Source organism: Papio anubis, chromosome 18 (genome assembly GCF_008728515.1).
Source record: "Papio anubis isolate 15944 chromosome 18, Panubis1.0, whole genome shotgun sequence".
Taxonomy (NCBI): Eukaryota; Metazoa; Chordata; class Mammalia; order Primates; family Cercopithecidae; genus Papio; species Papio anubis.
In genome coordinates this window covers 42,707,976-42,728,424 of record NC_044993.1, presented here as the reverse complement: position 1 = coordinate 42,728,424, position 20,449 = coordinate 42,707,976, and the positions used below count along the sequence as shown (strand labels likewise).

Genomic DNA, 20,449 nt, shown 5'->3' with positions numbered 1-20,449 from the left:
TATTCTTCTCTGAAGAGACTCAACACATAATAATACCTTAGCTTTTGGAGTGGCTTTAATGGTCCAGATGCAATCAACGGCTTGGCCTGGTTTTGTTTTCTCCTCTTGTTCTACCTGACTAGAGCGCACTATTCCATCAGCTCCCGAGAGCTCAAACTGACAATCTAGAAGGAATACATGAAAGGTGTTCAAAGGAACATAAGACTGATCAAAAATGCCAAGAGGAACAAGTGGTAATATACTAAACCTGGAATGGGATTTAAAATACCTCCTAGGTAAGTAAAATCTGGATCTGCAACAGAAAAAAGAAGAAAGTCATTGGTACTGAGATAGTTACTTTAAGCTTTGATGTCTTACATTACATCTAATGCTCCATTTCATAGCAAGCTAAGAGAAGCTTTCATTGGTGAAAACGACACATCATTGCTCATTTATGAGCTCACTTACAGGATTGACATTTATTTAATCACATTTATATTTTTGATTCCATAGTGAATAATTTATTTATGCTACTTGAAAACTCACATCAGCTATCAGAGCTGAACAGGTAAGCAGAACATCACATATACAATATAATAGAATATTATTCGGCCTTAAAAAGGAATGAAGTTCCCTTCTCCTGAAGCATGTTAAAATTTGTCTTCTAAACTTTGGCATGGATGGTGGTGATGCTTGCGTAATACTGTGAATGTACTTAATGCCACTGAATTACACACTTAAAAATGGTTAAACAGAGCTGGGCATGGTGGCTCATGCCTGTAGTCCCAGCAACTTGGGAAGCTGACCTGGGAGGAACTTTTGAGCCCAGGAGGTTGAGAATGCAGTGAGCAGAGAGAGCGCCATTGCCCTCCAGCCTAGGTGACAAAATGAGTCTTTAAAAAAAAAAAAAAAAAAAAGGTTAAAGGGTAAATTTTGTCATGGATATTTTACCACAATAAAAATAAATTTTTAGAAATTACAAACACAGGTATCTTTAAACAATTATTTTAAAGTTCAGATAGAACCTGTGTATATATCCAACTGCCAGAATAAAAAAAAAATTGCTGGGTAGTCTAAAATGTCTCAGATTTCTGGAAAATCTATTTCTTTACTTTTGGTTTTTTTTTTTTTTTTTTTGAGATAGAGTTTCACACTGTTGCCCAGGCTGGAGTGCAATGGCTTGATCTCTGCTCACTGCAACCTCTGCCTCCCGGGTTCAGGCGATTCTCCTGCCTCAGCCTCCCAAGTAGCTGGGATTACAGGTGCCCACCACCACGCCCAGCTAATTTTTCATATTTTTATTAGAGACACGGTTTCACTATGTTGGTCAGGCTGGTCTCAAACTCCTGACCTCGTGATCCGCCCACCTCGGCCTCTCAAAGTGCTGGGATTACAGGTGTGAGCCACTGCACTTGGCCTGGAAAATCTATTTCAATTCACAATTTAATTGTGTACAACTAGAGGCTCAATTCCTGTTAAAACTGTTGTCTTTAATTCCAGACACTTTAGGAAGTCATCAAATTACATATTTTAAAAAGAGGAAAAAAATTATTAGCTTATGTAGAATATATTTTAGCAACTGTTCTTTTTGAACTTTATAAACAAAACTTGTCCTTGCTAAAAGAGGACAACAGACATTTCGGCTCTTTTGCAGAGAAATGTCAAAGAGAAATTGAAATCTTAAACAGCATGGCGGAGGGGAATCACAGGAACTGTCTGGCAAATTAATCAGAACTAGTTCACATGTATTCCAGAAATCTAGGATATTGTCATTATCGCATTAAAATGTCCATAATTATCCCAGTTACATCCAGGAACTAACAACCCATTAAGAGCCTCTGCCTCAGTAAATATCACCAATAGCTTAGAGAATTTCATTAAAAAAATACGAACTTCTCACCATTGTTAATAGGTTTCTTCCAGAATTACCAACTCCTAGACAAAACTTATTTTATTAACATGACTTGAAATAACATCAGACAGAGATATATTTAGCTAATTATGCACTGCCTATTTATTTTGACATGTGTTGGCTTTCTCTTTTAGTGATAAAATTGTGGACTTCTCATCCACATTTTTTTTTAATAAGGCTTTTCTTCAATGTGACCTCACCCACATTATAAAGGTGACATGAGAAGAGTAGGAAGTATTGCCTAGTGAATTGCAATCTAGTCCTGGATTTGCCATTCTATGAACTAAGAAAATCACTTAATCTCTGACTCAGTTTCCTCATCTGTAAAATATTATATAATCCTCCTGACATTACTGTCATTTGCACAAAATTAAATATAATGTCTATCAAAACTGTGAAGCACTATAAAATGCAAATGAAAGGTGATAAACTCTAGAAATCCTAAGCATTTTGTTATACTTTGTCTATATTTTAACTACAGACCATTTAAAGTTGCTCTCATGATCTATAACATGAATAGAGGAAAAAGAGCTACTTGACTCCAAAGTAAGTATCTTTACATATGAAGTTGGCTGATTTTGTTTTTAAATATTTAAAAACACTATTCAAATAAGTGTATTCTTTGGATGTCTTTTTCTGTCAAGTAGTCTAAACTTATGTACAGTCATCATCTATTGTGTCTTCATGACACTAATGTTTCAACTACTTCAGTCAGTTGACTTAGTTAATAAAAATAAAACACCTAACCAATTTAATCCAATCAGTCATTTTGATATAAACTATTGGTTCTCAAACTCCTGTGGACTATTTCAGAAGGCAGGGTATCCTGTGTATCTTTCTTTTCCCTGCCACTGTGAAAAAACAGCTTACTAGCTACTAGTTTTTTTTTGAGACAGATTCTTGCTCTGTTGCCCAGGCTGGAGTACAGTGGTGTAATCTTGGCTCTCTGCAACCTCCACCTCCCAAGTTCAAGCGATTCTCCTGCCTCAGCCTCCCAAGTGGGTGAGATTACAGACACGCACCACCACACCCAGCTAATTGTATTTTTAGTAGAGATGGGATTTTGCCATGTTGGCCAGGCTGGTCTCAAATTCCTGACCTCATGTGATCCACCCACCTCAGCCTCTCAAAGTGCTGGGATTACAGATGTAAGCCACCGCACCCGGCCACTACTACTTTTTAATTGTGGTAAATTATACATAACATAAAATTCATAATGTTGCTCTTTTTTAAGAGACGGGGTGTTGCTCTGTCACCCAGGCTGGAGTGCGGTGGTGCAATCATAGCTCACTATAACTTCGAACTTCTGGGCTCAAGCAATCCTCCAGCCTCAGCCTCCCGAGTAGCTGGGATGACAAGTGTGCACCACACGCCTGGCTCCACCATTTTTAAGTTTACAATTCAGTGGCATTAAGCATATTTACAATGTTGTACAACCATCACCATTTTTTTATTTTCAGAATTTTTAATCATCCCAAGCTGAAAGTCTACACCTATTAAACATTAACTCCCCTTCCCCCTTCCCCCACAAACCCTGATAACCATTCCACTTTCTGTTTCAATGAATGTTACTACTTTAGATACCGTATATAAATGGAGTCATATTTGTGTTTTTGCTTCTGGCTTATCTTATTTAGCATAATGTTTCAAGGTTCATCCATGTTGTGGCATGTATTAGAATTTACTCAAATGAATTAACTCATGTCCACACAAAAACCTGCACATGAATAGCACCTTTATTCATAATTGCTAAAATGTGGAAGCAACCAAGATGTCCTTCAGTAGAATGGATACACAACCCATGGTACATCTAGACAATGAAGTATTATTTGGTGTGAAAAATGAGCTATCAAGCCACAAAAAGACACGGAGGAAACTTATATGCATACTGCTAACTGGAAAAGGCTCCATACTGTATGATTCCAGTTACATGACATTCTGGAAATACCAAGACTAGGGAGGTACTGAAGAGAACAGCGATTGCCAATGGTTTGGGGAAAGGGAAGGATGAAGAGGCAGAGTACGGGGGACTGTTAGGGCAGTGGGACTGTCCCGTATGGTTCTATAAGGTCGGATACATGTCATCATGCATTTGTCAAAACCCACAGAGCACACCCTACCGCGAGTGAACCCTAATGTCAACTATAGACTATAGGCTTTGGGTAATAATGATGCATGGATGTTGGCTCATCATTGGTAACAAATGCACCACTCTCATGAAAGATGCCGATGGAAAGGGAGGCAGGAGGTTTATGGTGACTCTACTTCCTGTGTAATTTTGCTGGGAACCTAAAACTGTTCTAAAAAATAAAGTCTATTAGACAAATTTTACTTTTTGGAAATATCCTTTTGGCACTGAGCAAATAAATACTTGTTTGGCTATGGGGATTACAGAAGCAAAATTTAAAAAGAGCAGATATATACTGAAGCAAAGCTTAAAATTTCCTACATGAGTACTGACAGGGAAAAAAAGGTTGTTTATGTTTTTCAGGCAAAAAAGCAGATAATAAAGTTATATGTGTACCATAATCCCAATCTTGTATAACAAACAAAAGAAACAGATACAGAAAAACACTGGAAGGGATATACACCAAATTGTTAACACTGATTTCATATACAGGGTGGAAGAATTATGGATATTTTCTTTTCATTTCAATGTTTTAATTTTTTCCAATTAAATTTCTTGCATGAAAAATAAATAAAAGCAAAAAGATCATACAGGTGTTTTACTGTTATTTTTTCATATTGTTAGTGTGTAAGCTTGGTGAAGACAGGAACAGTAACTTGCACATCTCTGTGTTTCTGCATTAGGGATATGTACGTGCCATAATGGACAGGGCTTTACAGTTCTCAGAGTGTTCTCACCTATTGTGAGGCAGGTAACAAGGTGGAGGAGGCTGATGGTACAGTAGCCCCCCAGTATACACACACTGGAATCCCCATAACCTGTGAGTAGTAGGGTGCATATATGTGTGTGTGTGTGTGTGTGTGTGTGTGTGTGTATACACATATAGTTTTTAAAAAGAGTAAATATTACAAGGTAAAAGATGCCATTAGGTTAAGGATCTTGAAAAGAGTAGAAAGAGCTGTGAAGAGGGAGGCTGAGACTGAAGTGATGTGGCCACAGCCCAGCAAGGCTGGGGCACCCACTGGAGGCTGGAAGAAGCAAAGACCAGATTCTCCCCCAGGTTCCTAAAGGGAATGAGGCCCTGTTCAATTTTGGACTTCTGGTCTCCCCAAATGCAAGAAAATCAGTTTCTGCTGTTTTAAGTGGCCAAATTTGAGGTAATTAGTTATGGCAGCATCAGTAAACTAATACAGCAGGCATTCCCATTTTACTAATGGCAAATCTCAGGCATAATTCTGTGCTTAATAGTCTCATAGCTATTAGGAGGCAGAGAAAGAATTCAAACTCAGATTTTTGACATCCAAGTGCAGAGCAGTGTTCTTTCTATTGCTCAATATATTCTAGAGTATTTATTCAGTTGAGTGGTTAATTATAACAGCTAAATGAGAAAAATCATACAAAACAATTTTTGTGGAAATTCTGAAAACAAGACAATTTGTTGAATTATTTTTAAAACTGTATTCATTTTTAAATATATTTTAAATGTTAGCCTGAGCATGTGCTATAAGACAGAAAAAAATCTAAGAAAATGTGGCACCATCTCTGATATGCTTCAAATTTCAAGTGATACATTTCTATGTCCAATTTCCATTAACTTCTTATTTGTTCATGGACTAATTTCCCTTTGACTTTGCTAATTTATTTAAAATCTTGACTTGATTAACTTGACCAAATTAATCTCTTTTCTAACCTTAAAATTCTAAAATCAGAGTTAGAGTGAGATGCCCAACCACTTAAAAGATAACTTATTCTTTACCTGGAATAAATGAGTACTTTGCTCGAAATCCCAGTCCTTCAAGCTCTTCATCAGAACTAAACTTAATCCACATGAATCTCCCTGTTGATCTAATTAATGGAGGGCTTTTCACACCACAGTAACGATCTATAAGAGGAGAGAAACCAAATGGCCCATCTCGAACTTCCAAGTGATCAAACCGACACTCAAATGATGGTTCTATATAATAATGTTCATCAAAGGTCAACTCTATTCTTTGACGTGGAGCAGCTAGAAAATAAAAGTAAGCAAATCAGGGCAACACAAACAAGAAAAAATATAAATGTATTGACACAAATGAGAAAAGCAGAACAACTGTTCTGCTAACTGCTTCATAGACAAAGGTTTTAGTGAGAATTGCTATACAAGTCACGATAAATGTTGTATCTTACAATAAAAATAATGCTACTCTGTAGAAGTATAGTAATCTTTTCCTTTGGCACATGCTATCTACTAAATTAAATATTTTTGAGTGATTCAAACTGAAGAGTCAAGAAGCTAATACTTACTTAGTTCAAGATACAATGTACCACAATACACAGAAAAATAAACAGAAGAAATGAAAGGAACTCACTTATGTGGACATAAATTTGAATTAAGCCTTATAATGGATGCCAGTAAGTTTAAGTTTCTTATCAAAGAAGTTTTTCGTATATACTAATGTACCTAGTTGAATTATACTTTGGGAGATTCAAACTTTCCCTAACATTTCTGCTAGTATCTTGTAAATGTATTCGATATGCAGAAATACTTATCATTACTATAGTTTAATTCAAATACATGTTTAAATCTCATTCAAACTGGTTTACATAGGTCATTTTACCAACATATTTAGTTTTACAATAAAGTAAAAATTAATCCAAGAAAATAAATTGGTCAAATACCTTCCAAAATGTAGATACACTCCTTGTTTGGTGGATATGAGTCAGGATAATTTGGTGAAGCGAAATGACCTCCATTGCTGGTTCGAACCCAAATGCCACACTGGGTTGCAGGAATGTGCTTGATTCCAATATTTTGTCCATCTTAGGGAAAAACGGCATTTAAAACACTGGTTACAGCAAAAGAGAATCATTTTTCTCTTTCCCCACCAGTTTCCAAACAACTGCTCACTCTATGCTACATATATAAAATTTTGTAAGAACCACTGTCAAATTTAGCACAATAAATTGAGTATAGAAGTGAAAGAGAGGGAGGGAAAACTTGCTGGGAGAGGACAAGTTTGCCGTGTAAAATAACAGGGAAATAAAGGGCTTATACGCACTTAACAAAGGGCAAAACCGTATGGGGGAACCTGCTAAGTCAGTAAGATGCGATACAATTCAGTTCTAACCTAAAAATGAAGGTATCCCAGGAACTGATCTCTGAGATGGGGCCCTCATACTTAGTTTAACACAACAGTGAAAGAAGATTCAAAGGTTACAGAGGGATTTTAGTTGAAGATTGTAGACTAAACACATGCACTTAGCTCTGCTCCTTCCTCAAACTCCACTTAAACAACAATAAAAGCATTTTTAAAAGGATATAAACTCTTAAATACAGAGGGGTAGATATAGCAGTAACAACTGGCTGTACCAGGAAGTTGGGTGGGGGGGTGGTGAGTGAAACTGGGCTTTTTAAAAACACAAGGCTAGTTAAAAGTTTGTTTAGAATGAGTTGGATTTTCAGTACCCTTTCCTCCTCCACAAATCTAGCAGCTCTACAACCACATCAGAACACTAAAGGTGATTTCTTTGGAGAAGGTAAAACAGGGTTACTGGACTAGGGGACACCACGCACAGCTGAGAAGGAAAACAGGGAGATGAGTGAATGTTAGCATATGTTCCAGCCTTCATTTCCTGCTGAACTCCCACAAAGGCCTCCTGATCAGATATTGAGCCTTTAAGCAGGAAAAGAAAAGATTCTTCTCTGTGAATCGAAACAGCCCCTAGGAAAGGCTTGATGCAGACGCAGGAGTTCCCCAATGTCAGATCTGTCAACAGTAAGAGCCAGTAACTGATCCTTGCCCACACCTGCAGACAGTTAATGATCAGTTTTTAGTGTCCCTCTTAAAATATGAGCCCTCAAGGATCACCAGACATTGGAGGAAAATCACTAATATAAATAAATAATTAATTAATTTAAAAAAAAACTGGAGAAAAGCAACTCTGAGAAGATAAAGACTATGCAAGAAAAATATTTAAACACCACCACCACCACAAAATAATCATTTAATATCCTGAGAAAGAAAAGCAAGTAAATCCACAAGACAAAAACAAAGTGTACAAACAGAATATTATATTCAGAAAACAGAACCAAAAAAAGCTTCCAAAGACAGAAGAAATGAAAAAATCAGCAGAATGTTTAGAGCAGAGTTCAGCAAACTATGACCCTGTTCCAAACATGACCTGGAGCCTGCTGCAAATAAAGTTTTACTGGAATATACCCATGCCCATCATTTGTGTGCTTTTGTTCCAGGACAGAAGAGTCAAGGAATTCGAAGAGTTGCTTCAGAGACTGTAGGGCCTACAGTGCCTTAAATACTTTCGATCTGATCCACAGAAAAAGTGTTCTAACTCCTGGTTTAGAGGTAAAGTTGAGGAAGTCTCAGAGAATGTGGAGCAAAAAGATGGAAAGCAGAAGAGCTAGAAACAAAAACCAAGAGGGCCATAACCAAGTAAAATAATAGAATTCCTGAAAAGGCAGAAGAGAGAAAATGGAGGAAAGGGAATTTTAAAAATTAAAACAGAAAAAAAAAAAAAAAAGAAAACTTCCTAAAGACAAAATTCAGCTGAATGAGTGACTTAATGTAAATCCTGAATACTGAGTTAACCGGAATTATGACAGAACTGTGTTGAGAAGGGTGGTACAAATGCAAGGTACAAGAACACTCATATATGGATGGAGTGGACAGTAGGTGCGTGAAAGAGCTAAATTCTTATCTTCCACGGTGAAAAATCATTATCTAATTTCTAAAACTGAAATAACCAAGTAGCAATACGGCATGTTATTTAGAGAAAGGAAGGGAAATACCAAAAGAATCAGCTAAGAGTGATTATTTCCATGGAGCAGGAAGTTAAGTAGGGCAAGATGGGGAACTCATTTTTGCTAATTAACTTTTTAGGAATGCTTTGATTTTTATCATGTGTATGTATTACTTAGATGAAAATAAAAAACAAAGGTTACACTGGAAATGTACTAAATTCAGACGTAAAAATCTGGCTCAAAAAAAACAATCACACTAGCTAATCATCAATCATAAATCAAGACAAAAGAACAGGACCAAAGGACTTTGAGTAAGATATTAATTGAAGTGTTTCATTTGTTTAAATTAGAAAAAGGGACTTTTATTTTTGCTTAGTGATAAAATATAAATCTCATTTAATTTTTGGACATAATACACAGTATGCTAGGAGCTACTAGTGATGTCAATTCTTAAAATTTATCAGGGCAAGACTTTATGCTGACAATTTACTCTAGTTAACTGCAGCTAAACCCAGTAAAATTGAGGCTGATGGGTTGACAGAAAGCCTTAGGTCACTGGAACACCCCAAAGGGATTATGGAAATAGTACCCAAAAGTTGCAATCCTTTCAAATAAGCCATTCCATTGTCTTAAACATGCAGTAAGTCACCAATGTAAGTACTTTACCTTGGGTTTTTTGGGCCACAGCAATCCCTTCCACTACCAGTACTGTTATTAACAACACTAGAGAAATAACAGAGAAGAAAAGTTATGAAATTGAATCTATACTACATTTTACTAAGTCAATAAAGAAAATCAGATGACAAAAAAAGTTGAACTAAAATCACTATTTATTAGTAAAATTCACTATCAAGATTTTTAAGCATTAAATGTAATGCTCTGATTTGCTACCTAACCCTTAAGATAACCCAAGAAAAGACAAGTGGTTTTGTACTCATTTATACAAGCATTTAATAATACATGGCATTTAAAGCATTTTTCAACTTAACAGCTTAAAAAAAAAAACACTTAGTTTTTGCAACAGACCTTGCTCATCCTAACTATTCCTCTATTTACTGTAGTCCATCTCAAAGTTTACATGCAGTATAGCTGGCTCTGCAACGTGCTATGGCAGTGAAAGTTCAATTAGATTATATCTGCTTTCTGAGAACATTCATAATCAAGACAGAAGTAAGGGGGCAGCAGTCTCCTAGAAATCAATTCAAACTGTCGTATCATCTTGCAGTACTATGCTGTGCTCTGTGCTACAAAGGCTAGCCGTATTTAACACTGAAGCTTTTTTTCCATGTTGAACATTTCTGAGACCCAATCAACAACATACTGAATTGTTTTGTGTATGTGGTTTGAAGATTTAAAGAAACAGTTTTATGGGTGGTACACTCTCCCTTTCAATGGAAACCACACTGCCAGTCTGTGCTGAACTACTGCTGGAGTTATTCATTCAGTGAATAGGCACTTACAGAGTATCCACTGAAGAGTGGGCACCAAGGATGCACAGGTGTGGAGAGACAAACAGAGCAAAATGGTTAAGAGTGTGGACTTAAGGAGTTTCATGAATCTAGGCTAGGGTTCCAGTTTTGCCTTCTACCAGCTGTGAGGCCTTTCCAGCTCAGTTTACTTATTTGTAAAATGCAGATGACGTATAAATAGGTCAACCTCATTGGTGGCTGTGAAGATTAAATGAGAGAATGTGTATAGTACTTTTATGTGCCAGGCATTCTGCTAAATAAATGATGGAGATTAGGACAAACCAGCATCCACAAGGAATCAATGTATTGTTGAATCTACAATACAAGGTGAAACGGAGTTTAACAGGAGATATGCAGAAGGCATAACGGAAGCAGAGGGTCCATTCTGCTGGGGGTTAAGGGAAATAGAATGAAGAAAACTCCCAAAAAAGAAGGCATACTCTGGTTGGACCTTATAGTACTTGAGCCCAGGAGAAGGAGAAAGAAACAGCTTAAATAAGAACATGGAGGGCAGGGTGCGGTGGCTCATGCCTGCAAATCCCAACACCTTGGGAGGCTGAAGCGAGAGGACTGCTTGAGCCCAGGAGTTCCAGAGGCCCTGTCTCTATGAAAAAAAAAAAAAAAAATCAGCCAGGCATGGTGGCACGTGCCTATACTCCCAGCCACTTGGGTAGCTGAGGCAGGAGGATCACTAGTGCCCAGACGTTAGAGGCTGCAGTGAGCCATGATTGTGCCACTGCACTACTGCCTGGGTGAAAGTGTGAGACCATGCCTCAATAAAATAAAATAAAATAAAATAAAATAAAATAAAATAAAATAAAAACATTGAGGCACGAGCTCTAACCTACAGCAGGTTTTGGGGAACTCTGAGTAATACAGTGTGGTTGGCAAGTGGAAGGCTACAGCGGTATAGTAGGTTAGAGAAAAGTTGGGTGAGATCTGATTGTAACAAGTTTTGAATGGCATGCTAAAAAGTTTGGACTTCTAACTATAATGAGAAGCCCTTGTAGGTTTTTAAACAGGTGTACGGCGTTATCACTTCTGTGTTTTAGACCAATAATCCTAATGGTTGTGTGGAGTCTACACTTTTAATGAGAAGAGAGAAGACCATTGGGAAGGAAAGGTGATCATGTTTGCATTACTTCACTCTTTGAAACAGAGTGGTGGCAGTGGAAAGGGAAAGGAGGAGAAACTAATGACATGGTTCAGATGTACAGTCAAGTGCAACTTACAGGACGAGAGGGGTGAGGCAGGTGGAGGCACTGGAGTCTGCTAGTGCAAGTGGCTAGTAGACAGTTACCACTGTTCACGCAATAGCATGTACTGGGTGTCCACTACCAAAGTCACCAATGTAGAAATGGTTAAGAGGTAGCTCTTGTTATTCAGTTCACATCTTAAAATCTAATTATTTGACCTCTTCATCCTTGGTTTCTGGCATCCTTCCTGACCTCTGTGTCTCCTCTGTCTTTTCTCAATAACATTAATTTCCCCTTTCCCTTTCTTTGGTTGACGGTAGTGTTGAAGATCTCACGTTATGCTGAGATCTTTAACTCTTCACATCTCTACACTGGATCTGATTAGAAGAATGGAGTTGTGAAACATTTTTTTAAAACAGAAGATTTATGACCAAAAAGAAAAGTCAGGTAATAGTAGATATTTGATAATTCAGCAAATAACCCAACCATTTGTATCAATTTATCTCATTAGAAGAGACTATCTCCCCATATCATTCAGATCATACGCCACTGGTCAATATTTCGTGCTCAGTATACCGTTCCTCCTTAATCACAGGTGTAACTATTTACCAGTTTGACATTTACAAATCTATCTATAAGCAAATAACCACACAAAGCCAGCAGACAGGGCATGTAAGAGGCCAATAAACTGAAGGCAAGACAGCAATGGCAACTATGGCAAAGGGATGAACTGTGGCAGCACAATTATGGTATACAATGACCAATAAAAATGTGCCTGTATAAAATAACTGCTTTATGAAATTTGCACAGAATACACAAGTAAGATAGAACAATCATACTGAAAATAAAGTTGCAAGGCCAAATAGCCTATTATATTCTTTTCCACTTTATTTAGAGGGCTGTGCAGTTTTCTTTTTTTCTCAAGTAATTACTAGCTATTCACAACTCAATCGACCAAATGAGCTGAGCCACTAAATATAAAAACGACGTATAAAGAATAGGGCGAATCTGCACAGCAATTAGGGATAGAAAGATTTACTGATACAGTTTTTGGTAATACAGTTGTGACTATTAATCCATTCTAAATTCTGTATCATTATAAACACAGTTTCCTGAGTTGTATAACAAGGTCTTTGTATACTGCTTGAGTTATAACCAGGCTGAGATATTAAAACAAATTCCATTAATGCTAAACCCTGCCATTATTTAGCACATGAAGCAGTTCTGTGGTTCTTTGTTCTGTCTTTATTCCCAATCTAGGTGCCACTGTTCCCTCTTACCAAAAGGATCAATAATATCTCAAATACAGGAATACCTCAGACTTTGAATTCAATGATAATGTATATAGGAAGGCACTAATTCTATAAGGCACAAATCTACAAAAAAATAAAAATTCTAAACTCTTTAATCTGCAATTTGATTGTACAGAGAACTGCTTGTGATTTGATGCTTGAGAAAGGTAGTGCCCACCATTTATGACATTACTCCTGGTTCGAGAGTTGAATTTACTCTTATAATAACCTGTGTACAGATCTGACCTAAAATGAAGTCACTCAGATGATAAAGATAGGTGCTATTCAGGCTGTTAAACAATCCTCAAAGCCACTCCCTTTATTCCTCCTCTTTTTACCCTGAATCACTGTCATTTTAGCTCTAAGCAGAGAATCCTGTTCCTAGGCCTTCCAGTTTTAAGGCCTACTTTCCACTGTTAAAAAAAAAAAAAAAATCAAAGTCACATTTATTCTTTTCACTATTACTTAATAGTGGCAATTCTAGCGAATGCAATAAATACTGGAAAGAAGACAAGATTATTATTTATAGATTTCAATGTTATTGAAAATCTAAAAACCTCAAGAGAATTACTTGAAATATTATTACAGCTATTGAGGGAAGAAAGTAAAACTAAAATAAATAACAAATATACTGAATAAAACGGAGCAGTAACATGTTTCTGAGTAGTAAAATAATGCTGCAAAGATAATGAGTCTTTCCAATAGGCCACACATTTAATAGTGGGTCCTGTTTTTTGCCTTAACAAAATGTTTCTGATGCTCATCTTGAAGACTTTGTTATATTGGCCAAAGAAAATTTAGAAATCACATAAAATAAATAAAAACAATATATGATATAGTTATTGTAAAGCTACAGTATTTTAAAAATGTAGCAATGACATAGGAAGAAACAGATGATCTGTTAAACACATGCAGCAACCTAATGTCTAACAGGTAGTGATTCACTTCCTGGTGGCAATGAACCAAATAGACGAGGTCCTTATTCTCCAGCACCTTATAGATAAGAAAATGGGAAAAAATTAAAAGCTCAGAAATAGATATATATCTCCAAGAATTAATTTTTATTTATTGATTGATTGACACGGAGTCTCACTCTGTCACCTAGGCTGGAGTGCAGTGGCATGATTTTGGCTCACTCAATCTCCGCCTCTGGGTTCAAGCAATTCTTGTGCCTCAGTTTCTTGAGTAGCTGGGACTACAGGCATGCGCCACCACAGCCAGCTCATTCTTTCTATTTTAGTAGAGACGGGGATTCACTGTGTTGGCCAGGCTGGTCTCAAACTCCTGGCCTCAAGTGATCTGCTCGCCTCAGCCTCCCAAAGTGCTGAGATTACAGGCGTGAGTCACCACACCCAGCCCCAAGAATTTATTATGATATACACGGTATTTGAAATCCTTGGTGAAAGGATGGATTTAATAAGTGGTTCTGGGATAACATATTAATTCCTTGAAATAAAAATAGATCTCACCTTCAAGCTAAAAACAAAAAATAAATACTAAATTGGAAAAGAAAAGGTGAATTATGTATATACTTTGGGGTGAAGAGCACCTTCATTTACTCACGACAGACACATAAATAAAAACTAATAATAACTGGGGGAAAAAAGACTAGACCATCATTAAAAACGTGCCAAAACCCAAAAACTTCAGCCTTACAAACACACATACACACACACACATATATATATACACATACACACATATATACAGATTCTAGTGTTGGTCAGGCTATAGGAAGCTGACATACTCATATAATGCCATCGGATTGTAAATTGACACAACTTTTTGGAGGTTAATCTGGTAGTATATATTAAGGCTCAAAAATGTGCAAATCCCATCAGCATTTCTACTTCCAGGTATGGGAACTGAATCACTGTGATCGTGGTCCTCAAAATTTAATGTGCATCATAATCACCTTGGGTTTATTAACTCACAGATGGGAGTACTTTCAGAGACTCTGATCCAGTGGGTCTGAGGCAGGGCTTGATAATCTGCTTTTTTAACAAATTCTCTAGTGATACAGAAGCTGCTGGAGCTGGGACCACACTGTGAGAACCACTGCAACAGGAGCGTGGCAGATTACTGAAAGCAACAGCCAGAGGTGGCCTTTTCCCTCCTTTGGTAGTGGCAGGAGACATGTTTGGACCAATATGGATTGGGCAGGGCAGGGGTGGGCAAAAAGGAGTTGAGTCGATTTTGGAAACGTTGAACTTGAGGTGAATGCTCTACTAGCTATTCTTATGAGGGCTCTAACAAATACTTCTTGTTTCTGAACATCTGCACTTGCCAGGGACCTTGGACCTCTTTGCTTCCATGAAAGTACACTGTCTAAAACCTGCTTTCTCCAGGAACCCCTTCCAGATTAATTTCACTTGACAGCATTCAGACTTTTCACTTCTGATCATTCAACAGCTCTCCATCTCTGTTTTTTATTTTTTTTGTTCTTATACTGATTACACACACTTCTATGTTAGCATTAGGTCTGGCATGAGTAACATAAATACCTAAACTAACAGTTTAAAACAGGATAGAAACACATCGCTCTGTCATATGAAGAAGCTGGACATAGGGAGTCAGGTGTCAGAATGAAGGCTCTATCAATACCAGGACCTGGGTTCCTTCTGTCTCATTACCCAGCTGTGAGAGGCTCATTTCCAAGGTCACCCTGTGGTCCAGTATGAGGCTGGAGTGCCAGCTATTCTATCTTCACTATAGCTCCCATGTCTGCATTTTAGTCAGCAAGAATGATGACTTGATAAAGGGCATTCCCCCTTTCTTTAAAAACACTTGCACAGGGCCAGGCGCAGTGGCTCACGCCTGTAATCCCAGCACTTTGTGAGGCTGAGGTGGGCGGATCACGAGGTCAGGAGTTCAAGACTAGCCTGACCAATATGGTGAAACCCTGTTTCTACTAAAAATACAAATATTAGCCAGGCATGGTGGCATGCACCTGTAGTCCCAGCTACTTGGGAGGCTGAGGCAGGAGAATCGCTTCAACTTGGGAGGCAGAGGTTGTGGTGAGCCGAGATCGCGCCACTGCACTCCAGCCTGGGTGACAGGGCAAGACTCCATCTTAAATAAAACAAAACAAAAACACTTGCCCATAATCTACAATGATTTCAAAATAAAAGTTTAAACAACAAAAATAACAATTCCCCTAAGTTGCGCACATCATTTTTTACTTACATCTAACTGGCTAGACTTAGTCACATGGTCACCTAAACCAACAGGAAACTGGGAAATAGTCTTCATTTTGGGGAACTATGCACTCAGTTAAATTCAGAGAATTACTGACAGAGTTAAACGGATATTTGCAGACAACTGGAAGTTTCTGCCACAGTCCTTATAGTGTACTATATACACAGCAGGCAGTGATCTTTTCAAAATACAAATCAGATCACATCACAGCCTTGCTTAAAATCTTCCAGTAGAGTCCCATTATAGTTAGAACAAATCCATGCCCCTTACTCTGACTTCGGAGGTCCTGTGTGACCTGGAGCCTGTGTGTCTCTCTGGCCTTCCGAGTACTCTCTACCAGAACACAAGCCTTCTTCCCATCACTTAAAACACATCAAGCTAATTCTTGCCTCAGGGACCAGCTGTGCCTTCGGCCTAGAATCTCCTTGGCTGATTCCTTCCTGTTGTTCAGGTCTTGTGAGGCTTTCCCAATTTCTAAATAAGCGCTACATTTTCTCCTTCGTTTTGCTTTATTTCACTATTATATTACCTGGTATTTTGAGGCTTGTTTGTTGTCTGTCTCTTCTTACTAGAAAGAAGGGCCTTGTCTGTCTGATTCACTGATGCATCTCCACAGCCTAAAAGACTGTCTGGCCTCAACAGTACTCAATACAGACACGATGAACACTTGGGGGTGACTGAGCGTGACTCCAGTGTATCTTCTTTGTATCCGCAACACATAGCACAGTAACTGACAAGCACACATTTTGGATGAACAAACAGTAGCCACACATGTGACCTCGCTTTTTAAAATGTAAGCACAAAAAAATTTAAAATGTGGGAATGGGAAAAGAATTGAGATTCCCCCCCACCCTCCTGAGATACCCTGCCACCACTGTTATTTTCAAGGTGGCTCAATTTACCTTTGCTAGTAATTAAATGTGTCTCTTTCTACGTCTTCCTGTGTTAAGCAACTCAGTGGTAAACATAAGGCTTTTAAAATCCAACACAAGATGCTAGAACCACCTACCTGGTCTCTCTGCTCATTGCCATTTCCTATAATGACAGCAGAACAGAGTTCAGTTAGAGTCCACATACTATTTGACATGGCAGTCACTTGTTTTTGATAAACTATGTTCCAAAGAACAAAAAAAGTACCCAAATTTAATTAAACTCAATCATACTTTACTAGTTAAGAACAAAGACGGATGGTGAACTTTGGGATTACTCCAGCCTACATATGCTAATCACATGCCAATCACTTTAGTAAGAAAGAGTAACTCTGTAGCAGAAGTGCTTTCTCTTTCCTGCAGAATGTGACAAACTCCTCCTTAGTGGAGCTGATCTGAGATGGCACTTTTGTAAGCTCTATTTTAATTACACATCAGTCCTCCTGACTGCACAGTGACTACCATCACCTTCTAACATGATCAGGTCATATTTGAAAGACTACTTGGTATCTTCTAGTACTGTAATTTCCAATGTTACTCCAGGCATATTTAAACCAACATGTCTTAACGTCATTTTCATTAGAAAGGATTGAACTTTCACATTACTATACCCTGTAATTTTGGAAGCAATATAACAAACACATTGAAGTGTCAGTTCTTGGAGCCACCCTGGTGTTGGAGGTGATTGAGAGGGCAAGGCCTCCCACCAATCACAGCAACTCTGTTCTTTTCTGTTGTCCTTTTTGTTTTTTAGTGCTTCCTCACAAGAGTTCCTTTGAAGTTTGGAAACCACTGGATTAGACCTCTTAAGATGCTCCTTTCCAATTCAAAGATCATAGTAATTTGAATCTCCAGTGCCTCAAGCAGACGTATTTCTAAGTATCAATAATTATTCTATAGAAGCGTAAGTTGAAAAATGATAGGAGATCATGCTGGATGGGTGGTACTCCAAGAGAAGGAGGTAGTCTATCGTTTTAAAATTTCAGATATGAACTTTATTTATAGTCTATCATTTTTCTATCTTTTCTAAAAAGGACTGAAAGTGGCTTTGATTTCAACTTGTTTTGTCATGCAGGGTTTTTCCTAAACAGTGATTTTAATTTCAAAATGAAAGATAAACCAGATTGCAGTTGAGGATTTACTACAACAAAACCATTATTTAATAAGAGTTTTCAATTAACAGTGTTAAAACAGTTCTTCCCAAACCCTGGAAGGAAAAGCCAAAAAGTTGATTTTTAACAAGGCTTTAGTATTAAAGGACAAGTTTTTCAGTACCACACTTATTTCTGTATAACTAGTTTACGTTCTTGGGTGAGATGTAAGAATGAAAAACAGGAGTTAATACTTGTACTGTCTCAGACAAGATTTTTAAATACAGTGCCAAGGAATATTTTTGCTCTGTTACAACACAAATTTAACCAGTTTCTACAGCTTTAAAGATCGCTGAGTTGAATAGATTCTCTTGAAGCAAGTGTGCAGAATAAGAACAAAAATGGATTTATAATCGTCATGTAATATTTTCATGGGACTATAATGCTTAGTTAACCTTGACAGGTTAACTCAAATTCTGTGAGGCCTAGAGTGATCACAAACAGTTAAAAGTGAATTATTTAGTTTCCACAACACAGGAAACGTTTAAAAGCCTAGTAAGGTTATTCTTTTGTCTTAACGGCTGAAAGTAAAACAAGAATAATCAGTGGCATCTTAAAGAACTAAAATTACTTTCTACTTAAAATCTCACACACTCATTATGGCTGATTTATTTTAGTAGAAACTGACCATAATATTCCAAACAAGGCGTCCGTGGGTAATGTCTACAATTATGTAAATGTTAAATAGCTGCTTCAGATAAGCACCTCTTTGATGTTGAAGCAATTCACTTTATAGGATAAAAGGAAAACTTCTTCATGCCTTGGGGCACACAATGAGTAGTTAGTAATGGGAAAGCCCAGTATCTTTTTAAAAGGCAATTTTTAAAAATTAAAATATTGATTTTTAAATAGGTTATACATGTGTTTGGTTAAAAAAAAAATCAAGTGATACCAATGGGTGTGCAGTGAAACCAGTCTTCCCTTCATTCTTGTCTTTCAATCCCCTGGATTTCTGTATTAGAATCAACTACTGTTAACAATTTCTTGAATCTTTCCAGACCAGTTCTTGGCATTTATAAGTTAATACCACAGAAGACTTTAAAAATAGCTTGCTTTCTCTCTAGGAAGCCGCCACCAACAGCAGCAACAACAACAACAATAATTCAGCTTGAGCTTTAAAAATACTCCAGCATGTAAAAATAGCGTAGGCTGACTAACACTGAAAAAAGAAAAGCCAGACACTATATTGTTTTCACCGTAGCTCTGCCATCATCAGAATCCTTTCCTGAAAGGTGCAACACTCAACGCTTCACCACGACGGCCACAGAGGGCAGTGTGCACCCACGGCAAAGGCGAAGGCAGGAACGGTGCAAATCTCTTCACCATTGGAGGAGGCTCTACCAGCCTCTACCCTATCCAGCTCGATTTTAGCAAGTTCTGCAGGTAAAGTGGTGTGACAGATCTACGCGATTTCATCCGGGGGCTGCTCTCGGATGCACGGTCAGTAACATGCTGACAATCTTACCGTAGTGAGGGCGCAATCCGACAACGGCAGAAAATTCAGATAAGCAGCACGATCAGAAATCCTAGCGTGCATACGATTTATCACGAAAGAGTAAAACAAAACATTCCTTTTTCAGTAATTAAATTACTGAATCTCAATTACGAATTCAGGAATAAGTGGAGAGTAGACAATGTGTCCGATTAAAATCAAAAGCAAAATTATACCGAACTTTCTAATAAAACAAATTTGAAAAAAGTGTTGTTAGGGAGCAGGAAAAACACCATGATCTGTCACTCTACAGATATTAAGATACAGTGCTGAGTTACACATGCCACCGTCAATAACGCCTCAGCTGTACTCTCCATAGTTTTAAAAAAGAACATGTCAAAAAAGAACATTACAAACATGTCAACTTTCAATTTAAATCAGCAGGGGGGAAAAGGGAAGTCCTTTACTGAGTGGTGGTGCTGTTTTCCCTCTGAAAATTGAAAAGACGATTTATTCAGTCCAAGTTTCAGGAGCAACTTTGTATCCCATCCCTAATTATCTATGTATATAAATTTTCATCTAAATTACCGCCTCCTGGAAAATGCAAAGCGGGTGGAGTGTGTTTTAGAGCTCTGTGCTCTTGGCAAGCCAACTGTTTTAATTCCCGGTACAACAAATTAATAAGAACCGAACACTAGCGGCGGGGAATTCTGAGACCTCTGGGGAGCGCGAGGAGCGCGGTTCCGGGGAGCGCCGTGTCCCGGGAAGCGCCCGGGCTCAGCCCGAGCAGCGGCGCTCCCCGGGGGCCTGGCCGAGCCGGGTCCGCGGCGCCCGCGCGCCGCCCCCGGAGCCCGCAGTGGTGCCGCAGCCTCCGCGGCCGCAGCAAGTGGGACCCGGCCGGCCCGGCAGGCCCCGTTCCCCGCCGCGAGGTGCAGGCGCCGCGGAGCTCTTCGAAAACGGCTGCACGACGTCACGGCCGCGGCTTTTATTGTTCGCGTGGAATTACTTCTTGCCATCACATCTGG

General features: G+C 38.3%; 1 protein-coding gene and 1 long non-coding RNA gene across 6 annotated transcripts in view; one reads left to right on the top strand and one right to left on the bottom strand.

The window, feature by feature from the left end:
* Nucleotides 1–20,449, bottom strand: part of NETO2 (neuropilin and tolloid like 2) — a 62,377-nt gene that overhangs the window by 41,100 nt on the left and 828 nt on the right. For 2 of the 5 annotated variants that reach the window (XM_003916842.4, XM_009196374.4), the window contains exons 2-6: nt 9,424–9,480; nt 6,678–6,818; nt 5,776–6,024; nt 248–292; nt 37–164 (exon numbers count right to left, since the gene is read on the bottom strand). In XM_003916842.4, the coding sequence (XP_003916891.1) occupies nt 37–164; nt 248–292; nt 5,776–6,024; nt 6,678–6,818; nt 9,424–9,480 (620 nt within the window). The remainder of the gene's footprint in view (nt 1–36; nt 165–247; nt 293–5,775; nt 6,025–6,677; nt 6,819–9,423; nt 9,481–20,449) is intronic. The other 3 variants (XM_003916843.4, XM_009196376.4, XM_009196375.4) reach the window with 2 other exon arrangements.
* LOC110742082 lies at nt 4,566–17,679 on the top strand. The gene is made up of 3 exons (XR_002519383.2): nt 4,566–4,839; nt 11,743–11,869; nt 17,596–17,679. It is a non-coding gene; the product is annotated as an uncharacterized LOC110742082 (long non-coding RNA).